We start from the raw sequence: 21,233 nt of genomic DNA, 5'->3' as shown, positions 1-21,233 counted from the left end.
TCTGGAGACCAGGCTGGCCTCAAATTCACAGAGATCTGCCTGTCTCTACCTCCCGAGTGCTGAGATTAAAGGCGTGTGCCACCAATGCCCTGCTGAATAATGACATTTCTAGGAAGTAATCCCAGAAAACTTCCTGCTCCTATGGCTCTTACAATATTCCTACCTCCTCTTCTGTAATGATCTCAGAGCCTAAGGCACAGACTCGGTTGTAGATTGAAGAGTTTTGTCTGGACTCCACAACTGTATTTTGGTTGGCTGTGATTTTCTGTAATAGTCTCCATTTGTTGCAAAGAGAAGTTTCCTTAATGAGGGGTGAGAACTACACTTGTCTGTGTGTATAAAGACAAATATTTAGAATGTAGTTGGGGATTATGCCAGTTTAGTAAAGTAGCATTTGTAGGTTCTCTTCCAAGATCCACGGCTTCAACTAGGGCCAGGATTCTGGTACCAATCATAATTTCCCTCTGGTTGAGAGGGCCTTAAATCCAATAGAAAGCTGTTGGTTCCTCTGGAAGCTTGCATGAAGATCTTCAGAAACCATGAAAGCTAGTCCTCGAGGAGGCTTTTAGGTCAGACCAGATCAGGTCCTCTGGGTCCTATGTCTAAGGTACATAGTGTCTTCAGCAGTAAGGACTTAGCCTTCACCTCCAGGGATCAAATAATAGCAATGCCAATAGGCTATGATATTTTAGGAGTGCCACAGACAACCCTGACCAAGAAATCAAGAGGAATTCTTCTGCCTGGTTTTGGGGTTTTTGTCGGCTCCTGGGGAGAACACTGTCAATCTGAAAGGGAAAATTCCATTTAATCTATATATGGAATTTAGGTATTATAGGTATTTTAAGGTCTGGTTAATGGTATGATTTCTTATGAATTTTTCAGATAGCCTTACTGTTATTTAAGCCTGCCCTCTCTTAATTAAACTCCCCCTATAATATATTTTGATCATATCCCGTTATCCTCTGCACCTTTCCAGGCCTACTGAACCCCTTCTTCTCAAGTCTCCTCCTAATTTCATGTCTTTGAGTATGTGTGTTCGTGTCACTGAGTTTAATTAGGGTGCCTGCATGAGCACAGGTGGGGGATATTTACTTGAGTAAGAGCAGAAATACAAACCCTCTTAAGTGCATTTGGGACATTTAAAAAACTGGCCATACTTGGACACAAAACAAGTTTCAAAAGGTTCCTAGTAGGCAGAAATTGATGGCAGATACTCATATTAGTTTTCTAGGGCTGCTGTAACAAGTGATCACAGAGCCAGTCATTTAAAACAACAGAAATTTATCATTTTATAGTTCACTAGATAGAGCCAGAAGTCCCAAATCAGTATTACTATTCAGAAATCCAATTGTTGGCAGGTCCTTTATTTATTCTCCTGAATTCCTGGGGAATAACTCTGTTCTGTGGCTGCCAGCAAGGTAAGGCTTGTAGCCTTGCCACTCTGATCACTGCCTCCATGGCCTTGCTGTCCCCTTCCCCATCTGCAATCACCTGCATGTCTTACTGCAGATACTCTTGTAATTGAACTTAGGGGCCATTTGGATAATCTCCCTCAGCACCCACACTCCACACCACCCCCGTCTCTATCTCAAGATTTTTCATCTTTCTCTTCAAGACAGAAGAGTAGTCCTGAGTAGTCCTCTGGTAGTCCTGGCTGTCCTGGAACTCGCTCTGTAGACCAGGTTGACATGGAACTCAGAGATCCACCTGTCTCTGCCTCCCCCAAGTGCTGAGATTAAAGGCATGTGCCACCACTGCCTGGCTTCAAGATTCTTAACCACATCTGCAAAGACCCCTCTCCGTGTAAAGTGACTCTTGTTCAGACAGTGTCTGAGGTGTTATTATGCACACAACAGAATGCAGGATTCTTAGTACTTCAAAGGTACTGCTTGATGCTTGTAAGCCAGGAGAGAGGTGCTGTTTCCATTTCCCAGGGCGCAACCTGAGGTAGAGGTATCAACACCCCTACTGAGCTTATCTCTTTGCAGCTCTGAGCTTTTAACAGAAGCCATTTAGCTTTCTATTTTGAAATTCCAGAGTTACAGGAAACTCACAACTAGAACTAACATTTACAAATACTTTCATCTAGATTCTCCACATTTTAACACCAAGCTTTGTACTACCACTCCCTCTGCGTGTTTTAGTGGGGTTTTGGAGACCCGGTTGCACATACCATGTTCCACTCTCCCTGAAAAATGTAACAACACACTTAAAAAGGGGTGGTGGTGGGGTTTCTATCAAGTTACCAAAGTCTAACTGTCCAAACTCAGGAAGCTAATTTACTGACCTTTTCTTAAATTTTACCAGTGGTCTAGTGTAGAGAATGGATACAGAACAGGATCCCACATGTGACTATTATATGCTGCACTCACTTGTCACATCTCTCTAAGTCTCATTTGAAATTTGAGACTTTTGACAAGTATAGGCTCGAGAGAATTGAGAGACATCATCTCTGAATACATTCCAGGCTGGCCTTAAACTTGAAAGCCTCTTGCCTCAGCATCCCACATGTAGATATTATAGGTATGCAACCCCATGGCCAGCTAGGCTCAGAATTTTGTAGACTATTCCTCGACTTACAGCTTGTCCTGCTACTTCTTGACTAGACTCAGATTATGTGCTATGGTTGGGCTGTTGTGTAGGGCTAGAAAATCGTCTTAATGGGGGCTGGAGAGACGGCTCAGCAGTAAGAGCACTGGCCGCTCTTCCAGAGGACTTGGGTTCAATTTCCAGCTGCCACCCACATTGCAGCTCACAACTGTCTATAACTCCAGTTCCATGGAATCTGATACTCTGTTCCAGCCTCTTTGGGCACCAGACACACACGGTACACTGACATACACACAGGCAAAATATCCATACACATACAGTAGCAAAAAGTCAAAAATTGTCTTAATAATGGCAATATTAAAGTGTCCCCTCTTTTGAGAGACTTGCAAAAATAAAAACTTGAAAGTTAGGAGTCGGGTGAGTTGGGACAATACAGGGAGACTTGGAAAGAGACAATTAGGGGGCAGATATGATATCTCATTGATTGTATGTGTGAAATTTCCAAAAAAGTACTCTTGCTATATAGCTTAGGCTGCCATCAAACACCTGATGCTAGGGATTCAGTGCAGTGGTAAAGTACTTGCCCAGGACACATGAGGCTCCAAGTTCAATCTCCAGTACAATCAAGAGCAAAACTACAAAAAATTAACTCAAAAGAGAACCAGGTGTGGTGGTCCACATGTATAATCACAGCACTTGTGAGGCAGAGGCAGGAGGATTCCAAGCTCAAGGCCACCCTCAGCTACAAAGTGAGTTTGAGGCTAGAATGCATGGGATACATGGGACCTACCTAGCACATGTGAGAATGTGCTTGTAAGCCAGGAATGAGTTGTTTCCATTTCCCAGGGAACAGGGCTGCGGTAGAAGCATCAACAGCCCTCCTACAAAGAATATAAAGTTGACAACAGAAAGCTGGACGTTGTGACTACAAAATATGCAACATTGCTTAAATGACTTCAAGTACAAGGTTTTAGTAAAACTTCTCTTTTCAAGGCACTTAGTTAGAGTTTACGTTTTTCTTGTCATTACTTTCATCCTTGAGTGTTAAACACAAGAGAACACCCGGCACTATGAAGCAGCTAACGCCAGAGGAGGGAAGTTTTGAAGCTGCTAAGGGATTCCACAGCTAGGATTACAGCTACCTTCTAACTGGTTATAGGAAAAAGATTTTGCACCCTGCAGTGTATCATCCTTGTAGACCAATCCTTCTCTCTGCCTACAAGTGCAAATCTGCCACCTCTCAACCAAAACCACCAGACCAGCCAAAGTGGAAGGACACAGAAAATACCACCCAGGCTACTAGGTTCTATAGTAAGCCAATGGGGGGAAAGGGCAAAGATGTGCTTTTCATAAAGCTAAATGGATCTCATTTAAATGTGTATCCTATATTCTGAGACTGTATTCCTAATTGTTGACTGCTAGAATATTTTACATAATGATTTTAAAGGCAGATAGCATTGAGTGTGTGTGTTGGGGTGGGGGGGTATGTTTTCCTAGCTGCTGAAACTAACAGTTTGAAATATTTAAACACTTCAACCAATTAATTTTTTAAAAATAGATTTACTGGTCTTTCAAACTAGGAATTTCAGCCTACAAACACAGTGACAGTTCTTGCATATTTCTCAGTACTGAAACCTTCCTGGTGAAATCCTTGTGTATACTTAAAATCAGCCTTAGCTTACTTTAAGGCAGTGTAACTAGAGTGTTAGTTTCCATCATCAAAAATATACTTTCATTCAACACCATGGTTGCATCATTTTTTATTATGAGTTCTAATGGGACACCAACATAGAACAATGCCATTTCCATGGCCCATCACTATCATAAAAGGAGTCTGTCATCACAGACGAACAGCATGGGTGCAATGCATTCATAAAGAAAGCCGGAAGTTCAAGCAGGCTGCTTTTCTGTTGTTGTATACCTTGGCCCACTTGCCGTTACATTTCAGTCATACTATATAGTGTTCAGTATTTACATACATTTGAATAGAGAAGACATAATACGTACGTGTTACAAAGGTAACATTTGTGAAGTTATGTGCCTGAAAGAAGTCTGTATTTCAATTCTCTTTATGTCATTAGCTACTTTTGAGAAGAACAGATTCATATAAACACATGAGCTGGAACATACATTTAGAAAACCTTAATATATATAAACTGCATTGTGTCTACCCATAGCAAAACAACTAAGCCTTGTTCCTTCTAATGTTAAACAACAAAAAGTAGCTAGCCATTACACTTTATAGTAGGTTCCAGACAATATATAAGGCGATAACTGGCATTCTGGGCCAGATGGGTTCTATGTTTACTTCTGTCATTCTGGGATTTGTTCCTTTCTGTCAAAGTGTTCTCATACATTTCGCAAGAGCATTTACATTAAACTTCAAATTACTCCTGGTTTTATCAAGAATATATGTTAAAAGCCTTTAAAAGGAGTTGTTTTTCTACAGTTATGCCAATATTCGGCCGTATTAGTAATTAGTGAAAAAACAGTGGAGACTCTGGGAACAGGCAGGTGTCCTGGGTCAACATGTACAAGCCCAAGCATCAGGTGCCTGGAATGAACATGTACAGGCCCAAGAATCTGGCCAAGCGGTTCAATGACCCATCAACATTTAGTTCTTCTTGTTTTTCTTCAGATAGTGATTTCTCAAGGACTTGTTGAAACCCATGGTTATTTTAAAATAAATCCAACGAGGCAAGATTGAGTTTATTGAACCCTAGAGAAAGAAATTAGGGAGATACATAAGCAGAGTTCACAACTGAGCTAAAAACTGAAGTCTATCAGCCATCTTCCATTTCTCTACACTATTACTTACAGAGATTTTTAAAGTTCTTAAGTATAGTTTGAAATAAAATATAAATGTCTTTTTTTAGGATTAAAAACATGTACCCCCTTGTCTGGCAAAGTACACATCTTGATTCTGAGAGATCATATAAAAAGAAATGCCCAAACTGGAAAATACAGTTAAGATTTAGAAATATACATACCATGAGAGCATGGATCACATATCCAGTGGTTCGGGATTGCAAACCCACTGTTTTAATTGCAGACTTCACAAACGTCTCTGGAGAGGGCTTATCCAAAGTTGGCTTCCGTATTTTTGCCAGTTTTGTAGCTACAAAGTACGGCAGGACACTCTAGAAAGGGTTCACATACATATAACAAGAACAAAAAACAAAACAAAACAAAAAAACAGAAAAACACAAAAACATGCCATTGATTAGGAAGGCTACCAACTTAGAACTGAGTGAGATGCCTGACTGTTGAAGCATCCTCATGAAATCTAGAGTTTGTATCTTTAGAGAGGGGGAAAGACACACCACTATCTAAAGCCAACTTCACAGAACATATAACAGCAAAAACATGAACTGTAACACAATGATCTTTGGGTAAAATAGAATCAGAGACTGGGAATACAAAAAAGCAAGCAGAAGCAACCTTTTTTTATATCTTTACAAGGAAAGCGCGGGGTTGGGGGGCAGATATCTGGGAGCTGAGGCTCAGGGTGGCCTTCCAGTCCTGGTCAAGTGGGACTTTGCAGTCAAGCAGCATCTGGTGTATGAGGTGAGCAGGGCTTTGCTTCAGCACTCTTGGTGAATTAACGTGTTCTATCAGCTTTAGTCCTTTTCCAGGAAAATTTCATGTCCTTAGCCTTAGGTCACCACTTCTCTTCCCTTATGTCCTGCTCGTGAAGCTACACAAGCTGCTATTGTTAAGATAGGACCACATCTTTTTTTGTTTGTTTGTTTGTTTGTTTGCTTTTGTTTGTCGAGACAGGGTTTCTCTGTGGCTTTGGAGCCTGTCCTGGAACTCGCTCTGTAGACCAGGCTGGTCTCGAACTCAGAGATCAACCTGCCTCTGCCTCCTGAGTGCTGAGATTAAAGATGTGCACCACCACTGCCACATCTTTTTTGCCCCCTCTGTTTTGAGAAGAGATGGTATAATAAGAAATCAGCTTGGGTGACAAGTCATGTGACAGGATGGGTGTAGGGATGTCAATGTAAACATGAGCTTTTTCAGGTATTTCATGAACACCAGCTTCTCCATTGCATATGCACCCAGTGTTTTCGGTGTGACAGAACACAAGGGGCCCCCATCATAATGAGTCTTGAAGGCATGATGAGGGAGGTTCCTTCTGTGATACAAAAGACCTCAGGTGTACAGTTGCTCAACAAACATTTGTTCCCCTCACAAGTGTGGAAGAAGGGATGAAGTGTGTTGGTACTGCTATTTAAGAAAGGACCAGTTCAATACGTGGCTGAAATGAAAAATGTTCATATTACAAATAAAGCTGAGGTCTGTCCACACTTTGGATTTCTTTCCTGCTGACAGTGGAAGAAAGCCCCACATCTCTCTGGGGGTTTGCATACACACGTATTTTTTTTTTTTAATTTTGTATCCTTTTCACTCCCAAGTATAAATCAAAGGATATAGCTCACAGTCCATAATGTGTGAGCTAAACTTCAGCCCATCTATTAAGAGCTCTAACTTTCTCACTCTTGTAGGCAGAGGCAAACCCACACTAAGTAACCGTCACTAGAGCATATCAACAGCGGTGTGACTTTGATTATGTAATTGGCTTCTGAAGAATTATTTATTGGGATTATTAGTACAAGTGAGTGTGAGTGTTACAGCTCTGGAGGGAAAGGTATCCTGGTTTACTATACCCAGAGCTGCAATAGGACAGCTCTGAAGGCTGGAACAAATATCCCAACTTGTTGGGAAGTTAGGCTATACCTGGAGCTGGAGTGTGGTGGCTGACCATCTCCCTGAAGGATATGGCAATCCTACTCCTCTCCTAGAAAGAGCCATTACAGCTGAGCTCTGCTCAGTTCCACCACCTAGCAGCTTTCTGTTCCTTCTCTCTGCTCAGCTCCAGCCCAAGATGTTACTTCTGTTTCACTCTGCTAAAGCGGAAGCCCAGGCAGGCTCTAGCGAATAGTTACTTTTTCTGGTCAACTCTGAAAGGAGTTTCCCAGAGGATTTAACTGTTTCTTCTGGTTTTTGTTTTGTTTTGTTTTGTTTTTTGATCAGCCCCCTAAGGAAACATATCAGCAAAGGTTCTTTTTTCTGCTCAGCCCCCATAAGGGAACATCTCAGCAAAGGTTCTTCTGTTCTGGGCAGGAAAAAGAAGACCTTTACCCAAGAGATGTATTTGCCAGGGTGGGAAAGGACATCCAGCAACTGAATAGGCAGAGGGGCTTATAAAGAGCTTCTTAGGGGTAGAGTTTTCCTAGGGAGATTTTCTGCTCAGGGATTGGTTGGTTTAGTTGGTCAGGGGCAGAGTTGGCTCTGGTTTCAGGGCCAAACTGTATTTCTTTTACTGGCCTTATTTAGCCTCTATTTTTAAGATTAAGGCATATTTCTTTCACTGGCTCCGGTTCTAAGGCCAAAGTGTATTTCTTTTGGTTCTGGGTTCAGAGTTGAAGTGTTTCTTTCACTGGCTCCGGGTTCAGGGTCAGGTGGTAGATATCATGTGCAGGGATTGGTTGGTTTCATGTTCAGTTAGTCATGAGCAGAGTTGGCTCTGGTTTCAGGGTCAAACTGTGTTTCTTTCACTGGCTTTTCTTTTTTCTTTTTTTCTTGGCTCTAGTTTTGGGGCCAGGGCATTTATCTTCACTAGCTCTTGTTTCAGAGTCAGAGTGTGTTTCTTAGGTTCTGGGTTCAGGGCTAAAGTGTTTATTTCACTAGCTGGGTTTCAGATCCAGAATGGGTTTCTTTGGATGGTCCTTTCCCCTACAATTAGTCCACATTTATCTCTTTTTTCAAAGAGCAAATGTTTTGTCCATTTTTGCCGTCAGTATGAAGAGAGCCCAGAGAAGTCTCAGTTTGATAGGCCATGAACTGTGGGGTTCAATTGAAGTTGTTTGCTCACTACCTGGAATGCCAAGCAGGGTAGACCCTTGTGTAAACTCTGACAGCAGGTAACAACATGCATGTGCAGAGCTTTCCTCATCTTTTTGCCTCAGGCTTCCTGGTTATAAGACTGAAAAGACCTTTCCAGAGAACAGTCTACAATGGGTGCTAGGAGGTCTTGAGCTCCAGAGATAAAGCCAGTCTGTAACTATGCCTTTCACCTGAGCATAATGTTTTGCACCTTTCTTTCATCCATTTTTCTCTCTCAGAAGATGTAAGTGGCATAAATTGGACTATTTTGGTAATTACAGGAGAATTCAGTTGTACTGCCTGACTGAACCACTTGGTGGCACCACAAGATAACGCATGGCTTTAGGGTTCAGCTAGCCTGTGGTGGGGTTCTGAAGGAGCCTCCAGCATGGGGGTGGGGGCAGGAAAAGACATGTGTACTTGGGAAATCCTGGTCAAGGTATATTTTCCCAACTAAGAAATGGAAATTCTAAACTGGAAGGTTTGGGTACTTCCACCCTGGATATAAGTCAAGGTGGCCAGCAGTGGCCTACTGAATTGTGAAGGGTTCAGAGATGACCAGCTTTGCAGCTAAGCCATAAAGGAAAGAGGACTCCGTCTGGTAAAGAGATAAAGGAATAACAGGAGCAGAGAAAAGCTGTGAAGAGCTAGGCATTTTCAGGGGACTGCAAGGAGTTTGGTACAGTCCAAAAAACAAATCCAAATGCTGGGCAAGTTCTAGAACACAAGTTCAAGAAGACAGTTGTATCTGCCTCTATTCTCAGTGCTGAGAGCAGCATGTGGTACATAGCCAGGCAGTGAGCATATACTGAAGGCAGTATACAATAGCACTTCATATGCAGAGTACGGAACAGTACTGAGGCCCTTTCCACTGAGCCAGCATTTTAAACACTTTGAAGCTTAAGCAAGATCATCTGTCTCAACAAAGGCAAGCCTATTCATCTAGCAGTGAAGGATATTAAAAAGAACATGTAAAAGTATAAAAAATGAAAAAGTAGAGAAATGTTTATATAAAAAAGCCACCAAGGTAAATAAATGCCCAAGAAAAAATAATTAATGTATCCTCTGGCTATGCAGGAAACTGTTATGGGAAACAAAATCAGAAATATGCCTATATGTTTACAAAAGTTTTTCAACAAAATAAAACTTAAAAGTCACTTAAGCTCAACAAATCACCATTACAAATTCTGCCCCTTCAGAAACTGCTGACCCTGATAGCCACAGCTATTTGGAATCTCAAAATGGAAATAATTAGTTAGGCCAAAAGACAGAGCTGACACTGACGATGCTGTGTCTCTGCTCACTTATTTAAGCAAAAAGCCCTCGGAGACCACACTTTGGCATATTGGTCTCCCCTATTCCCTGGAGCAGACTGCTTAGATTAGGGTCTTCGCAGAGCATGTGCTCTGCAGTCTTGGCTCAGGGCAGGAAAGGCACTCCAACTGGACACTGTGGGTAGTGGGGAAGAAAGATGGCCGAAGCCACATGGCAGATATGCAAGAATCTAACAGTCTTGGAACTTCACATGGCAGAGCCAACTGTGAACTAAATAAGACTTTTCAAACCTAAAAGTGATCAGAACTTTCTGTGATAATGCTTTGGGGAAATGTGAATCAAGGGACAGCAAACTTTGCTCTTTTGAACAAGATTCCACATGTGGCATCTAATCTGTGTTTATCTACCTTCTCCAGATCCATGTGGTCCCCCTCTTCCTGCTTCCTCACCTTTCTTCTGGTCCAGCATAGCAAAGCCAGCACACAGTCTTTTGTTTTATTTTCCTTCTTTTCCAAGTTGTATGTGATGTAATATGTACTTGTGTTCAGGTGTCTTTCTTTGATCAATTTCCACCTTAACATTTTGGAGCAGGGTCTCTTGTTGAGCCTGAGGGCTGTGGGCTTCAGGAATCTGCCTGTCTTTCTTCCTCTACCCAGAACTAAGTTAGAGACACATGCCACCATGCCCAACTTTACTTCACACTTACTGACTGAGCTATCTCTCTAGTCTGTATACATTCTTAAGGCAGAAAGAGGCTGGGGTTCCTATCAGTTTAGGGAAACTTTACTTCTTTTTAAAATCTGTGTCTTTACTTATCAAAACCTCAGGATCTGAAGCCCCCCCCCCCCAGAATATCTGAATGACTAAACACATTATAGTTTAGCTGTCTGGATTTCTCTACTTGCAGAATATGAGCTTTTCCATAAAAGCCCTCTTGACTAACCCAGTGTTACAAAGAACTTAAGACATTCTAGAAAATGTGAGCAAATGCATGAAAGTGGTCTTGTCTAGTTTCTATTCCTACAACTTAAAAAAAAACTTTAAAATTAAGTATAAATAAAACGGATTTTAAAAGGAAACTAAGAGGACTGTGAAAGCTGAGTTTTGGTTCCAGGTATTCCACAATTGCTCAGCATTCACTGAGCCAGACACTATAGCCCATTCTCATCAATCAGATTCCAGGTGAGTTCTGTCCTTTCAAGGATGCCCTCCCCATGTGTCTTCAATTGTAAGAAAATAATGAGAACATTAGCAAAGTTGAGACAGTAGCTTTGTTCAGGAATACACTGAAATTTGGGGATGGTGGTATATGGCTTTAAGGAGGCAGAGGCAGGTGCATCTTTGTGAGTTCAAGGCCAGACTGGTCTATTTTGTGAGACATTATCTCAACAAAACAAACAAACAAAAAGCCACTTTGGTGAGTAGGTCAAGGAAAGGCTATGGAGTAGCAGATAGAGGCATGTGAGGTCCAGGGAAGCAGAAAAGAAATGGAAATGGAGTGTGTAGACCTGAGATAAAGACTGAGGAAGAACTATGATCTGAGCCTTGACAGTGGATGGACTTCCAGGGCTCAGTAGCAAAGGGCACTTGGAGGAAATGTACAACAGACTTAAAGAAGAGTTAGTCATGGGTACTTCAAAACGCAGAGCAAGAAGACATTACAAGGTCTGTTCTAGACTGAACATAAGTAAGCAAGAATACTAACAGCCTTACGGGGTTTGAATTCAATAATAAACTTCAGGTACAGCCACCTGAGGTCAGTGGAAGAAGCCTCCAGTACCTGATTTCTGTGTGAATGAGATTACCTAAGAAACATGGGCTGGAATAGAGGTGGAACAAGCCATTCATTCAATCCCCCAAGTCCCCAGTCTGGAAGACAGAAATACCACTCAGAGAAAAACAGGTAAGTTTCAGCTTGCAATGGGCTCTTTTTGCTCCACTCAGTGCTGTGAGATTTATCCTCACAGTAAGACAGCCACACTTTTCTTCATAAATATAAATTTTCCTTTTTTAAACAAATTCATTCTAAATTTAGACCTCTAGTGAATTTTAGGAAGAAAGACAATGATGGATGAAATTAAATAATTTAAAATTCATTAATGGGAACAATACAAGCTCATCAAAATACAGTATTTCAGAAGGCAAACACTAATTACTTTGGGTGGTTGCTAGTCATAGCAGGTTAGTATCAGGCAGAGAACCCAAGGAAACTACCTTTTGAAGGAAACAGGCTGTGAAAATGAGAGAAGGAACAGGATCGCTACTTCATGTCACTGGAGCCTTCAGGGTACCAGCCAGTGGACCTTTAGAGTTCCTGCAGAGTCTCAGTTGGGCTTAAAAATGACCAAATTCACCAGAAAGACAGCAGCATAACACTGAGTGGCACAAGAGCCTCACATCTTATCAATGTTACTGGCTTCCCTACTGCAAAATACAATTTACAGGATGATTCCAGTTACCAGCATTACAAATGGTATCATCATGGGAAAGCATAAAATTCAGGATTCTACAAAACCCTGTCCTCCCCAGTGTAGCCTATAAATACAGAGAGCTGAAAATTAAGCAATATCGAGTCAGTGCTCAGTAGATGTCCCTAGGAAGTAAGCTAAGGAGAGGGTTTGGCCAAAGCAGGCTTTCAGTGGACCCTAAAGATGAGGGAACATTTGTCTCACCCTTCCTCATGATGGTTGACTTATCTTCAATATTACTGAAAATAAAAAGGCTTAGGAAGTTCACCTAGATAACTTAGGCCCAGCTTGATTATCTGGCAACATGCAGCCTAGCACAGTCTGTTTTCATCATTTCCTGAGTATAGTAGGGTCCAGTAGCCTAGTGGTAGGAACAAGGGCTCGTATAGCAACCAGACCTGGATTTGAGTCCTAGATCAATATGGGAAAATAGGTTGACTGTCTAGCCCCAATTGTCATATTGTGCATGTGAAATGTACCTAAGATTCTACACTTAGTGATCTGATCACAGAAGACCAAATGCTGAACGATTCTATTCACAAGATGGACTAAGAACAGGTAATGCCAGGTAGACAGGTGGTTGTGGGGGCTGGGGGAGAGAGACAGGAAAGTCAGTGTTTAATGGTATATAATTTCAGTTAGGGGAGATGAAGAAAAAGTCCAGAAGAATGGCAGCAGTGACTTCGTGACTGTTCAACAGTGGGAATATACTCATGCCATTGAATTGCATGCTTACAGATGTTTAAAATGCTTGTTCTGTTATGTATTTTCTACATGATTTTAAAGAGTTAAATTGACTCAAAATAAACCACGAGAATAATAATCATAATAATCATTCACAATAATGGATGCTTTAATTGTTCATATATAGTTCTAGTTCAGATATCCTAGTTAAAAATTTGAGAGGCTAATTTTTAAAAATCTAGACCTAAGAGCAGAAAAGAAACCATGTCTCTAAGGGAGTGTTCACGTCACAATCTCTTACTGAGGAATGTGATTTTCTTTCGTTGCCAAGACAGCAACTGTTGCTGTGGAAACCACACAAAAACAGGGATACTTAACTGAAACAAACTCCACTTACCTGCACAAAGATGCCCTTGCTCTTATACTCCTCATGGAGGCACTGAGAGAAGAAATCTACAAAAGCCTAGGAGGGAGGTGGGAGTGAGAAAGAAAACACATATAATATATTACATCAATCTGCCTGGAGTGTAGCCATGGAAACAACAAAATAATAAATTAACCATTTAACTCTACTGTTTCTAGTCATTCCTTTCATTTCAAATGCAGAAGAGATAAAAATACCTTAAAAACCCAGGAGGTTTTTCTACCATAAATGACATTATCTTACCAAATTTAATATTTAATCAATTTTGATTTAGTTAAAAGGTTCCCCCCACACAGAAAATTATCCCCCCCAAAAAGAAAAAAAATTGATTATATAACAAAGGATTTACTTCCACTTTCTACTTGCCACTCCAGCAAAAACCCAGAGTGTATTCTGTTCAGTTCTGTTTGGCTACTGGGTCCTGTGACAGAGCATGATTTGAGATGTGAAGGTGAGAGCCCTCTGATAATGCAACTGTAAATCTATCTGTAAATGGTGCAAGCTATTTTTAAAATGTGGACCCAGTATCAGGCTTAAAATGCCAAGTTTAATGACAACCCAATGAAGGTCTCCATTGGCAATAGTCTACCTCCATGAGAACACACCAGATAATGGAATTAACATAAGATATGCCAACATGTTTACAGTATGTTCCAGCCATAGAGAAAGTAGGCAGATCAGGGGGCTGTGGGGCTGTGGGGCTGTGCCAGGGCTCAGAAGACTGATTTTTCTCTAGTGAAAAGGAGGTGTGTTTTGCACTTTCCCTTCTCTGCCATACTATAAGTTCTTATTATGTATTATGATTTGCCTATTTTCCCCCTTAAGGCTTACTAATTTCAAACAACTAAATAGTTGTTCTTTTCCCTTCAGAAATATTTTCCATGCCTCAGTGAAGTATCTATAGTTGGGGCTATTGACCTGTAGGCAGCAGAAGATGCAGTCTAAATTATTATCCTAGCAGTAATGTAAGGAAGTGAATGTCAATGCTGTATGATGACAGAGTATACAATTCTGGAAAATTCTTATCACACTCTAGAAATGATAGCTTCTGCCATTGGTCTATTTCTTGTCTGCTGAGTATATGGGTGGCACTAGCAGGATGCATGTCCTTGCTGTGTGAAGTTGACTTGTTTATGTTACCAACACTCTGACTTTAGACTCATTAGTATCAGGTTCTAGCAATTGGGCAGACTGGCTTAGGCTAGGTCTCTATGGAAAGCATAAATGTCCCTGTTAAAATCAGCAAACTACCAGGGAACAAAATCAGTGGCTGTGATACACTGGTACTCCATAAGTCTGTATTCATCTGTGGTATTCCAGAAACCCATGTGGGGCATGTTACTGTCCTTCTTGGTCCATTGGAAAACTACCAAGCATAGCGTTTCAACAACAAAGTTGAAGCTATGTTAACTGCTCAGACTAAAAATCATGACTCAGCCTTTTTTTTTTTTTTGGTTTTTCGAGACAGGGTTTCTCTGTGTAGCTTTGGAGCCTATCCTGGCACTCGCTCTGGAGACTAGGCTGGCCTCGAACTCACAGAGATCTGCCTGCCTGCCTCTGCCTCTCGAGTCCTGGGATTAAAAGTGTGCCACCAATGCCCGGCTCATGACTCAGTCTTATACTGACATATTTACTGCAGTGTTTTTCACCTTGGTTGCAGAGTAGATGGTCAAGAGTGGAATTGGGAGCATGCCAGTGGCAGATGAGATGTTGACAATCACCCCTTTAGACCTAGAATTGAAAACACACCACAGAAATACATTTGCTTGTGAATTACAGTCAAGACAGAAACAGAGCAAGAAGGCTGCTGCTCTAACACACGTCTCCCTGCATCTCATGAGCATGTGGTATGTCTGGCCAGTGAATGAAGCATAATTCAATGAACTAAAAATAGCTCTTCTTTACGATGAGCTCATTTCCCAGTCTTAGTAATCCAAAAGCAGGACTGGATCAGCTAGATAGTCTCTTTTAGTTGTCTCTATACTTTCTGGAGTTCTCTATGGTCACAGCATCTAAAATTCTCACCTACATAGTGGGGGATATATTTCAGTGGTGGAATGCTTGCTTAGCATGTGCAGGGCACTGAGGTCAATCCCAGAAGAGCAAAAGCAAACAAACACCCACACAAACACCGCTGGTCTGACATATTGTCACACTGCCTTCTGCAATAGTCCATTATGTATGTGTAAATACTTTCCTTTCAACAAAGTCTTGAGCTTCTAAACACCAAAACTCACTTTTGTCCACACACAACCAAGTATTTCATAAATTTTTATAGCAATGGGTGATATCTTTATAACTTCCCTAGGTTTTGAATATTTGGGTAAAGAGCTAACTTTTTTAATATTTGGGTAAAGAGTTACATTTCTGTACTTCATTAACCATATTATATTGCCAAAAGACAAAGTTCAACTTTTTCCTGTTCTTTTAGAGACTATTGAAAGTTAAGTCAAGAGACTACCAGGAATTTCTGTTTTCACAAATAAATGAAATCAATTTGTGAAAATTAATGCTGTAAACATCCCAGTTGTTGGCAAGCATGTAGAGGTTCAGCAAGGGGTGGAATTATGACTTTAGAAATAAGAAAACTAGCTACCAACTTATTCTCTGAAATTCATGCTTCTCAAAGGTACATGGGGAATGGAACCCAGGATCTTATGCATTCCAGGCAAGTGCTCTATTAATTGACCTACACTTCAGCCCAGCCTCTCTTCTCTAGCTACTGAAAACTCACCCCACCCATCTCTGGTTCATACCTCAGCTTCCTTTCCTTCTACATAGTCTGCTGTTGTTCTCTGGATTTCTATTCTTAAGTTCTGGGTTTTTTGGTTTTTTTTTCCTTTCTATTTCACGGAGAGGGGGAACTCTAGACCGCTTTTATGTAAAACAGCACAGCAAACATGATTAAATGGCATATATGAGCTATTTTAGACATAAATCTAAAAAGAAATAATCCCCAAAGGTCACCATTCCACCATCTGCCAGCCTTTAGGCAAGATGCCACTGAAACCATCAAAGGGAAGTCTGGGAACCTCTGCTTCATATGTGTCAATTGTTTATAAAACAGAAGTCCTTATTAATGACACATACTTCCCTAAACAGTGTAATCCACTAACATCTTGGTGATAAAAATACATTTAAGAATGATATTAAGTTTTTTTAAGTTAGAAGAAGCTAATATATTAGTTACATCATGCTTATTTTGGCATCTGTTTTTTTTCCCCTAAGGCAAAAAAGGATTTTTTAAAATCAGAAGTTAGAACTCACCCCCTTTAGATAAAAGAAAATGATACATTAGCAATAAACACCTAGTCATTTCATTTTATACACCTGTAAGAAATTCCTTTGATGAAAGTGGAACAAAACAATTTTTTTATTATAATCAAAGATGGTTCCCTTGATAAAATGGAATAAGAACTACATCTTCAAAATTATCATTTTAGGGTGTTGAAAATGTTCCTGAATTAGATTGCGGTGACAACTGTCCAGCTCTGAATATGCTGAAAATGACTGGACCACACAATTTAGACAGATGTGTGGTTTACATATAAAATAAGCCAACAAATCTGTAAAACACTAGGAAAATCTGTTTATATTACAACACATAGCCTTTAGTCTGGGTGAGTGAGTGCACAGGGCTGCAGCTACTCAGGCAACCATGGTTCCTGAGGAACAACTTCAACTTCACAATCACTCTACATTAACCTTTAACCAGGAACTGCTCTATCCTCAACCATACATTGGAAGGTAAGAGAAAGCCTGTCTGAAGTAGATGCAGGCGACGCTGTCCCTGAAGCTGCAGTCTGCCACTGCTGCTTAAAGCCAGACTGTTCTGTCACAAGTGTGCTAGCTGGGTTAGCTGCATATACCCTTGAGCCAAAGTCACATTTTTAATTCTGTTACTCACAAAATGATATATAAAGTTTAAGGTAAAGGTTTAATGCTATTACTTCAACAGAGGAAAAGTCATTTGAAGATAATAAAAACTCCTTTCCCATTTTACAAAATAATATCAACAATCCAACAAGTCACGATGATGCAGTCATTCTTTGACTTACTTACTTCTTGAGGTAACTAAGATCTTTGTTTCTCAAATATCCTACTCTGATTGGAAATTTCTAGGAGCTGAAGAGATGGCTTGGCACACTGAACGTTACTGCAAAGACCTGGGTTCTGTTCCCAGAACCCACATGGCAGCTGACAGCTGCTATCTATAACCCCAGTGAAAAAGAACAGTGCATTTTCTGGCCACATATGCTATACAGACCTACATGGAGGAACCATATCCTTACATATAAATTAAAAATAAATAAAAATGCAAAAGAAGAAAAAGAAAAGGAGAAAGGGAGAAAAGAAAGAAAATTACTAGTGGATAGAGCTACCAGGTCAAAATTTTCAAGCACTTCATAAAAAATAAAGTATTTATATTTAAAAATATATCAAAATATATTTAAGATTGTCAAAGTACTATATAAAATGGGAATGCACTAGATGTGAGTAAATAAACACACAACCAACTCATAATTGTATCTAAATAACAGCAGAGAAAGCACCTCATCTACCAATCTGTCACACTGTTGAGAACATGCGTATTTGTCTATCAAAGACCTTCCTGTGACCCCCAATAACAGCATTTAAATCTCTTTCCTCCAAGGAAAACATATCCTATTTCACTTTGCATCCCAAGTCGAACAGTAATATCTCCTGTCACAATCTCTATAATGTATGCCCTCATGCAGAAGTAAGGGTGAACATTTGGGACTGGGAGGCACAAAGGACTCATCTTTACAAAAAACTACTTTGTCTAGCTCTAATCCTCAGAATTAGTGACGTCAAACCAGTTTCCATGGCACAGCCGGGCTCATGACAACTCTGTTATATCAAGCAGAAGGGCAAAATAGGCTACGCTTAATTGCACACGGAGACAAACATAAGCCAAGCTGGTTAATCTCTCATTTTCTGGAGGCTTGGGAACAATGGAAGCACATTAAGAATTCCTGCTAAAGTTCTATTATTGAAGATCCATGTTGCCCATACTTCAACACATTTCCTAGTTTGTTGTGACAACATCAGATAAGCAAATAAAGCAACATTTTCTGTGATGCAATATTCGTAACTGACCACATTGCTTACTTACTAGCTATCATGTGATGGTGACTTGGACGTACAGATTACTGAGGATCTACAAGAACTAAAATGCTACAGAAACAAAGCAGAATGACCATCTCCATTAAGGACATGCCTTTTCATCTCCAGAGTCACCTCCTTTTTTAGTCCTCCCAGAAGGCAATCAATAGGCTTGTCCAGTCCTGTAAAATTCAGCAGCTTGCATTTACAGCTTCCTTATAGCTAAACTCTCTAGGATTACCTTAGACTTGGGCAACATCCCTATGAGGCTCCCTTGAATTGTCACCTGGATTAAAAAACAAACAAACAAACAAACAAACAAACAAACAAAAAGAAAAGAAAAGAAAACTGCAGGCTTTGTTCTATAAATACCTCGCTCTTCTGTCAGGGTCTTGGAGCATCCCTGTCCTCACCTCTATAAAAATACTGTTGCCATGGAGGAACAGTCTCCTTCGAAAGAGTCACTGATTCTGGCCTGACTCAGGACCTCAGCAATGCCCCACCCTGCAGGGAAGTGTGTGTGTGTGGGGGTCAATCAGTGTAGACTGCTAACCAGATACAGAGTTGTGAAATACAGACTCCACCTCAAGTCTTTACATTTCCACTACACATGAGAAAAGACAGAAGTGCACTCTTGCAGGGCCATTACAGAGTTTTCTAAGCTTAGATGGAAAACGGAAATTGGTGTAGACAGTTCTCTAATTGACTCCTAAGAACACAGAAAAACTATCAAAACAGAGCTCAATGTCAGAAAAGAATTGTGGAACATGGGGTCAGGCATACAATTAGAACCAACAATCAAATGCTCACATTATACAAATATTGCTTTGTTGAAGAAAGTTGGCAAACATTTAGCACATGAAAGAGAATTACCTGCCCTAAAACACCATAACATGTCATAATTCCACCTTAAGCAGTACAATATGAAAGAGGCTATTTTTAGCCTTTCCATGGTTGTTATGGCAACCACCTCCCGGCTCCAGCTGTACACAATGTTTATAATTCCAGGGAAGTAGAGAGCAAGATTCCTGATAATGTAATTATGCACTTTCTATATGTATGGTGATAAGACCTTAGTCTGATTATTGATACTTGTTTAGTGATAGTTGATTGGCTATAGTTCTAGAAGGTTTGGAAAAATCTTTTACATCAGAGATAGAATCACTGAAAGGGAAGAGGGTAAAGAAACCAATAACAAAGGGCTCTTTCTAAAGGACAGTGCTTCATTCCAGCTGCTCATTACACCTCCCCAAAGTGGCCTATTTCTATGGTAGTTTCCATAGGATTGGTATTCTCATTGAGTAACAGCACTTAAAGACTGATGCTGGAGCCCCTAAATGGAAGGAGCCTGAGATTACTGATTGGCTAGGTAGAGAAATAAGGGGAAAATAAATCTTTACCCTGATAAGCCATGAAGTTAGGGTTAGTCTATCACTGTAGTCAGCACATATTTGCTAATACATTCACTAACCCTAATCCTAAAACTCCACTGGACATAGATGTTCCTTCTTCTATCACAAAGTACTGATTAATAGACTCCACACCACAAGCACCATCCCTCCTTCTCCCATTCCAGTTTTCCACAGCTTCTGTTGGCTTCCTACCAGGTCATTTCTTAACCTCAGTTTAAAATTAACTTGATTTCTTGAAAGGCAAGGATTGAACTCATCTGGATTCTTCAAGCTAAGCTCTGCTGGATGAGCATGAATTCCCCTCTTCAGGCTGTTCCTTCATATCCAGGGTTAGCTGTAACTGATGGCATTGCCAGGTCAGAGATGGCCCTGAGTTTCTACATCTGCCGCTGCATAATGTGCTTCATGGCACCCCCTCTCACTGAGTCCCCATCTGGCACTGACCTAAACAGGGTGGAATTACTTTCAATTAACGCAATGCACTGGGCTTGTCATTGTATGGATCCAATACTTTCTGCTCTAGGAAATGACTTCATAGCCGTTATTTCCCTTTACATAGTTTTCACCAATACACTTTTTAAAATTCTTTCATAACACTTCTCTGGCATACAACTTTGGTTTCCTTACTAGTTATTTATTTACTTATGGTGTTAGAGATGGAACCCAAGGCATGCTAGGCAGACGATGGAATACTTTGCCCCTACTCCAAGTCCAAAGATTTCTTTATAATGCTATTTGCAGATGTCTAAACTCCAATTAAGACAGTGGCCCAAATTTCATCCTCCTGGATTCTACGCTGTTTCTCCTAGTGTTCTGGTATGGTTTGAAACTGCCATTTTCACATCTTACCTTCGGAAGCATACCCCGACTGTCAATAATCACCTTGAAGGCTTTAAGGGGAAACTTTACTAAAGCAATCAGAATACACAAACCAGTACATGTAGAACAGAATTACAACAAACTTTGCTGAGAAAGTTTCTTAATCAGTCACGGCACGTGATTAACAAATGGACTTCCTAAGCTCCATTTTCTCACCCACAAGGTAGAATGAGGTACAACATATGGAGGGATTTGATATGCATAAACTGCATGCCTTCTGGTCTTTAAACAGAAGTGTATCCTTGATTCTTCCCCTGTCAAAGCTTTGATGGAGTGCTAAATTAAAATGACAAACTAGTCCAACATTCAAACCTAGCTCTCTCCAGCAGGTTTTCTTTGAATGCCTAGGCAACATTTAGATTCTTCTGAGAAGGAAACAGAATTTATTTAAATTTTACACTCAATGCTGTCTCACATGTGGAAATGCAACCACATATTTCTCAACCAAAGTGAAGACATTTAGGGTATTCTACTGGCACCCAATTCCAACTGGAACATTGATAAGACTAGTGGACTTTGCCTTTA

The 21,233-nt window shown here is 40.5% G+C and overlaps 1 protein-coding gene across 2 annotated transcripts in view; it reads right to left on the bottom strand.

Moving 5' to 3' along the window:
- Positions 1-4,285: 4,285 nt before the first annotated feature.
- Positions 4,286-21,233, bottom strand: part of Hsd17b12 (hydroxysteroid 17-beta dehydrogenase 12) — a 127,607-nt gene continuing 110,659 nt past the window's right edge. For both annotated transcript variants that reach the window (XM_027422412.2, XM_027422411.2), the window contains 4 exons: positions 14,940-15,021; positions 13,264-13,329; positions 5,541-5,690; positions 4,286-5,269 (listed from right to left, as the gene is read on the bottom strand). In XM_027422412.2, the coding sequence (XP_027278213.1) occupies positions 5,165-5,269; positions 5,541-5,690; positions 13,264-13,329; positions 14,940-15,021 (403 nt within the window). In that variant the 3' untranslated portion in view covers positions 4,286-5,164. The remainder of the gene's footprint in view (positions 5,270-5,540; positions 5,691-13,263; positions 13,330-14,939; positions 15,022-21,233) is intronic.

The sequence above is a fragment of the Cricetulus griseus genome, chromosome 6 (assembly GCF_003668045.3).
Source record: "Cricetulus griseus strain 17A/GY chromosome 6, alternate assembly CriGri-PICRH-1.0, whole genome shotgun sequence".
In the NCBI taxonomy this organism is placed as follows: domain Eukaryota; kingdom Metazoa; phylum Chordata; class Mammalia; order Rodentia; family Cricetidae; genus Cricetulus; species Cricetulus griseus.
The sequence above is the reverse complement of the archived record's forward strand: the minus strand, read 5'-3'. Positions and strand labels throughout refer to the sequence as shown.